The sequence below is a fragment of the Panthera pardus genome, unplaced genomic scaffold, assembly GCF_024362965.1.
Source record: "Panthera pardus isolate Hobbes unplaced genomic scaffold, ASM2436296v1 HiC_scaffold_10, whole genome shotgun sequence".
Taxonomy (NCBI): domain Eukaryota; kingdom Metazoa; phylum Chordata; class Mammalia; order Carnivora; family Felidae; genus Panthera; species Panthera pardus.
This window is the reverse complement of record NW_026526655.1, coordinates 111,419,043-111,425,381: the sequence shown is the minus strand read 5'-3', so window position 1 is coordinate 111,425,381 and position 6,339 is coordinate 111,419,043. Positions and strand designations below refer to the sequence as shown.

General features: G+C 47.6%; 1 protein-coding gene across 1 annotated transcript; it reads right to left on the bottom strand.

Moving 5' to 3' along the window:
* Positions 1–1,150: 1,150 nt before the first annotated feature.
* Positions 1,151–3,341, bottom strand: GPR148 (G protein-coupled receptor 148). Its single transcript, XM_019469520.2, is given in 4 exon segments — positions 1,151–1,293; positions 1,296–2,131; positions 2,133–2,214; positions 3,260–3,341. Coding segments are annotated over 4 exon segments (1,143 nt in total).
* Between the last annotated feature and the right edge of the window lie 2,998 nt (positions 3,342–6,339).

The following is a 6,339-nucleotide window of genomic DNA, read 5'->3' as shown; positions in this document are numbered from 1 at the left end:
CCCATTTTAAATATAACCCATCTTTTCCAATTCTAATTATTATGTATATATTTTTATTTCTAGAAGTTCTATTTAATTTTTTCCCTAATCTTCTCAGTTATTGTAAAAATGTATTGCTCTTTATTCATAGGCCCATGTCATTTTTCATGTCTTAAAACATATTGAGGGGTACCTGGCTGCCTCAGTGAGTAGAACGTGTGACTCTTGGTCTCAGGGCCATGAGTTCAAGCCCCACACTGGGCATGGAGCCTACTTAAAAACAAACAAACATTGAACATTTTTGTATTAGCCAAGTGTCTGATAGTTCAAGGAGCTGGATGGAGTATACTGCTGCTATCTTTTTTCTTCTCACTTTCTTTCATGGTGCCTTATTCTTTTGTGTGATTTTGTGAGTTTTGACCAAATGCAATTCATTTTCTTTGGCATTCTTTTACCAGGGAAATTCTTTGAAGCATGAGCTGAAGCTCTAGTCCTGCAGAAGAGCCACATCAACCACAGTATGAGGTTTGTTGACCACAAAAATAATTTGAAACCTAGTTCTAGTCCTGTCTGAAGGGTAGCTTCTATTTAAGAATTCTTGAGGAATTTTCTTCCTCTTCTGCACAGCACCAATATCAAGACAGTAAAGTCCTTGCTGTTTGTTAGTTGTCATATATCCTTGTTCTGAGACTATAATCGTTTGGGGTTCCAGCTTTATAGATGTCTTCATGACACTCCCTGGTATAGATGGGTCCTAGGTTTGCTCTCCTCCCTCCCACATCCTGAGAAGCTACCCAAATGGAGGTTCCTGGTCCCAGATTCAGCAAATCTGCTTGCTTACTTTTCAGGTTCAGATTACTTTCAGTAATCTTTTGGCTTCTGTGTGTTTGTCAGCAGCATGCTTTGTCAGTGGCCTTGGAGGGTATGGGGGAAACCATTGGAAAGGCACAAATCTGGCCTCAGCTTCACTTTGATCAGAGCTCTGCTGAGTCATTTTACTTGCTTCAATTTTCAGGTAGGGCTTCAGTGAGAAGTTAGCTTTCTCTACTTAAAAACTTTTGAAATGTTGAATGCTGAGGTCATCTTAAAGGTCCTGTTGCACAAGTATATTACAGTTCTCTGGAGTTGATGATAATTGAACGCTGATGCATCCAACATATACTTTTTAACCTCAGCTTGCCAAACTGTGAAATTTGTAGCTCTTAAAAATGGTGAAGATGTCACTGTGCTTCCTGGAGGAGAAGTGGCCCCCGACCATCCCCAACAGCTACCAGTAGTGGAGTGTATACAGGTATGGGAGCATGGCACAAGGAGCATCAAAAGCACCTCGCTGTTGGCTACCATGAGCCACACATGAGTTTTGGTATCAATGTGGTTGTACTTGGTTAGCATGATATCCAGGCAAAACACCATAACAGGGCTAATGTACAGTATGAGTAGCACTGTATGGATGAGCAGGGTGCCCATGGCCCAGGAATAGCCCTGGACCCAGATGCCTGAAGTCCTGGTCTCTGCATAGATCCTCCAGAAGCAGTAGGTGATGAGACCTGTGCATAGAAAGTGAATGCATAAAATGTAGGTGTGGGTAATAGTGACCAGGGGGCCACAGCCTGGCTCATTGCACAGGGTCAGCTGCAGGATGCATAAGGCCCCTTGTTTCTCTAAACTGGCATCTTGCTGCTTGCTAAGCCAAATGACACATGTAGGGAAGAATTAGGCCAGCAGCCAGATGAGGGCCACCACTTTCTGGACAGCCTCACAGGACATGAAGAAGAAGTAGCACAGAGGATAAGCAACTGCCAGGTAGGTGTGCAGCATGGTGGCCATGAAAGACAGGATGGTGCTGGTGTAGGTAGCAAAGACAACATCTGTGAGAACACCACAGGTGATGTGGCACAGAGTCCGGCCACCCAGGTTGCTGGATGAGATAAGCATGTAGAACACAAGGTAGGCCAGATCTGAAAGCAGGATGTTAGCCAGCAGTAGGTAGTGGAGCTCTTGCCACAGCTTCTGGCTCTTCAGGATGGTTGCCAGCAGCAGGAGGCTCAGAGTCAGTGTGGCTGCAGCCAGCAGGCTTGAGGGAAGGAACAGCCAACACAGCACGGAGACAGGTACCCTGAGGTCCCCAAGGTTTAGGAGGTGTTGCTGGCTAATGTGGCATGCTGATGAGCTGGTCAGAGGCTGGCCAGCCTGTTGTGTCCAGGGGGAAGGGTGCCAACTGAACCCCCAGGCTTCCTGGCAGGAATGGCAGGCTTTCTCACAGGTGGTTGGTTCTGTACCCGCCCAAGGTATAGATCTCCCCTGCAGGATCCTCATGGTACTACTCCTCTGCAAAAATGTTGAGCTTGAGCAGGTCTTAGGGATGACTGTTTAACAAAAATAAAACAACAAAGCAAAATTCTGCTCATACAGGGCTTCCTACATTCATGCATAGCTGTCAGCTGTCCTGGCTGCATGTGTGTGGGCACATCTAAATGGATCAGCCTATTGCCATGATTCACTGGTCACTGATCTCTGATCTCTTGAGAAGTGTCCCCCATTTTGATGTCCCCCAAACCTGTCTGGTTGGCTAGCAGGGAGTGTGCAATGAATGCTCACCACATTGGATTGAATTCAGTGGTCATAGTCAGGCAGTCCTATCTGAAGGGAAGGAGCAGCCATCTGGGAGCTAGGATTTCTGGACTGTGGAACAGGCCTAGCTTCTGTCTGAGGCTGCACATGACAGGGTCTCAGGAAGTGGTACCAGGCTAGAGGGGCCTGGGTATGCTCACATAGGTGACCCTATGTGTGAATGTGTGTGTGTCCCACAACCTTTCTACACAGGACGCCACATGGGAGACCATTCAACTGCCCTCTTGTGGTGTCCCTGTGTGGCAAGACAGATACCCCACTTGGCAGAGGCTGCACAGATGCTAGAGGAAAGGGGCGGAAGGCAGGAGAGAGAAGAGGATGGGAGGCTCACAAGCAGCTGGGACATCACAGGTTATCCAGAAATGTATAGACGGTTATGTGCACTTGGTTGGGGCCCACAGTGGGGTGGCCTGGGAAAGAACAAGGCACGCTCCAGTTCAGGTAAGCAGGCTTTCTGTTATTGATATCCTGGCTTTGAAACCTTAGGAAGCTTTGCTCATCTCTCTACATTTGTTTCCTTATCTGTGAAATGTGAGTTCTTCCTATGCAGACCTCATGGAAATGCTGCAAAAACCTAGAGGTTACATACTTAGTGCAATGTGTAGCCTGGGGTAAATGCTCAATACCAGAACACTAGCCCTTACCTTACCACACTCTCCAGAGGCTTGGGTCCTCTCTGCTCCACAGACTCCCTTGCCCTCACTGCAGAAGGAGTGCACTAAATGCTTCATGCCCCTAGGACCCCCGCCCCATGCTGCCTGTGCCACACTCCTCCAGCCCCTCTCTGGCCCCACACCAGGCCCCAGCTTGACACCATACTGAGCCCAAGGAAGGAGCTGCTACAGAGCTGTTGACTTCCTGAGCACAGGCGGGATGTTCTTAGGATTAGAGGGAGACAAAAATTTCAGACATTCAGCCACAAGAAGCCCAGCCTCACATCATGAATGTCACTTGGAACATATTCAGCAAGTGACACACCAGAGTCCTGCCTCATCCCTCAGCTAAGGGCCCTCTGACCACACAGGCATTTGCTTTCTGCCTCCCTTCTCTTTCTCAGCAGTGTCATAAGCTGAAGACTTCAGAGGAAATCTGGTTTTGTCTCTTATGATTAACTGTAGCCTTGGCTGAATTACTTTGCCCCTCTGGGTCTCCATGACCCCACTGGGGGCCCATGATGACAATACACCTGTCCTGGAGGCCTGCATCCAATTACACAGGTGCTGACAGTCACTGCCAAGTAGCTTCTTTCCTAAGAGTGCCCCATGGACAGAGCCTTGCCATAGAACATATCTGGGGTACAGGTAAGGAGAGACCCCCACTTAACTCCCACTCAACCCAGGGACCATGCCTTTCTTGAGGGTTTGTTACAGTATTTGAGGAGGAGCAGCAACAACTTCATCCTGAAGGTAGACTATGGTAAAAACTCTAAGGGTTGTTCTGACAAAGTACATCTCCCTCCTCCAGAAAATTTGCAATGCCAGAAAGCTAACCCTGCCTCCCTATCTCCTCTGCCAGGGCCTGTGCTCCCCAGGGTGTCACCCCTCAGACCTTAAGTGGCCCCAGGTCTGGGGAGGGAACAGAGCCCTGCCCTGCAGGTGTACTCTGAGGCCTGTATGCCTAGAGCTGGGCTGGAGGTAAGGCTGCCCCCTGCTGTCGGCCTTACAGATACCCTTGCCAGTCCCTGGCTGTCAGTCTTGCCCTCCGCAGGTGCTTGTCTTAGAATACAGATTCCCTGGGAGAAGGAAACCATTAAATGACAACCCTTCAGTAAAAATGTAACTGAAGGCTCAATCCTTCTGATAGCTGGTGACAGGCAACAGCTCCAGGGAAATGGAAAGTTAGTAACTCCCATGATGAATGAGCTGGTAAGTGTAATAAGGAGCCTGCCTTACTGTTGAAAATCATGCACCACCCAGATTGCCCTTTCTGGAAAAATCCAGACTAGCATGGATGTGGGGTCTCTGGTATCAGCCTTTCTCGAAGGTCAGTATGTGCTGACTGCTGTAGGGATGACGTAGCACTGCCCCTTCCTGGTTAGTGACATCACCACCTTTAAATGCTCTATTCCCCTCCATTCTCTGATCTCAGTATGGGTCAGAACATGCCTGTCTGTACACGTTGTGGGTGCTATAGGAGACCACATACTGATACAGAGAAAATGAGCAGTACAGGTTAGCAAATCTACATGTCACTTTGGAAATAAAATCTTCACCATGTGTGTCATTTCAAAAGCCTCTGGCTCCTGGGACTGCCCTTGTCCAGGGACCAGACAGAAGGCACCATCCAGGAAGCTGGAGATAAGCTGAAACTATGGAAAAGCTTGATGCAAACAAATTCAAACTGCCAAGTGGTCAGGCCCTCAAGTCCTGCCCCCCAAGGGAGAGAGAAACTAAGTGACTGCACACAGCCTCACTGTGGGGCATCTACTGCATGCAAGCACCAGCACATGACATCATGGGAACACTACACTGAATCAGCAAGACAGCTTCTAGGTGGGAAACTGAGACCAAAGGAGGTTAAGTGCCTTGCCATTGTGGGAAGGCTCAGGATGAGTACAAGCTGCCTTTCCCGAGACATGCAGAGTATTCATTGCTGCATCCCCCAGAGTTGGCAGCAGAACAGGAATTACTCACTGTAGTGTTAGCATGAAGCTCAGGTGTGTCAGGGTGTGGGCAGTTGAAGTGGCAGAAGTAGCCCCAAGCAGAACCTCTACCTCACATAGCTGTTCCCATAGGCAGCAAGCAGCCAGGACTCTCAAGTTGAAGGGAATGATCTAAACAAGAGCTCTTGGGCTCCTAGCAGCCCTATGTCCCTCAGCAATAGGCAGTGTCACCTGACTGGGCTGCAGGAATGAGGCCCTCATCATCATATGCCTAGCTACTTGCCTCTGTGTCAGGGAGAAACAAAGGAAACTGACAGTGTACCTACTGGGTGCCAGGTAATTTTATACACATTGTTTCACCTTTGGGATTCTTTTTGAGGGTGAGGAAATTGAGGCAGTTGTGAGATGAAGGCATTTTCTCAAAGGCATCCAGAAAATAGATGGCAGAGCTCTGGTGTGTCTCACTCCACATCATGTGTTGTTTCCATCCTTGCTCCATCAGTGTCCAGGACAGTCCTCCTGTCTCTACCGTCCTAGCAGGTATTGGTGCTGGACTCTTCACCACCATCACCATTTCCATCAGCATCTCAGTCAACACATCTTTTTTTTAAATTTTTTAGATTATATTTTTGTTTTTTTGAGTATAGTTGACACACAGTGTTAAATTAGTTTCAGGTGTGCAACCTAGTGATTCAACAAGTCTATATGTCATGCTGTGCTCCCCACAAATGTCACCACACAGCGCTGTTACAACACCCTTGACTATATTATCTGTGGAAGCCTGTACCTCCCCTCACCTGTTTTGCACATTCCTCCACCCCCATCCCCTCTGGCAACCATCAGTTTGTTCTCTGTATTTATAGGTCTGGTTCTTTCTGTTTATTTGTTTATTCATTTTCAATCTACATATCTTCATCATCACCATTATTATCACCATTTCAGCATCACTGTCACCATCACATCGGTCTTATCCTTATTTCATCCCTGTTATCACTGTCCTCATCATCACATGATCATCACCATCGTCACTGTCACCATAATCTTCCTCCTCAACAGTCTTACCATAACAGGATCACTAGCATAGCATCAACATGTTGCTCCTATTTTAAATAAAACTCTTCTCATTG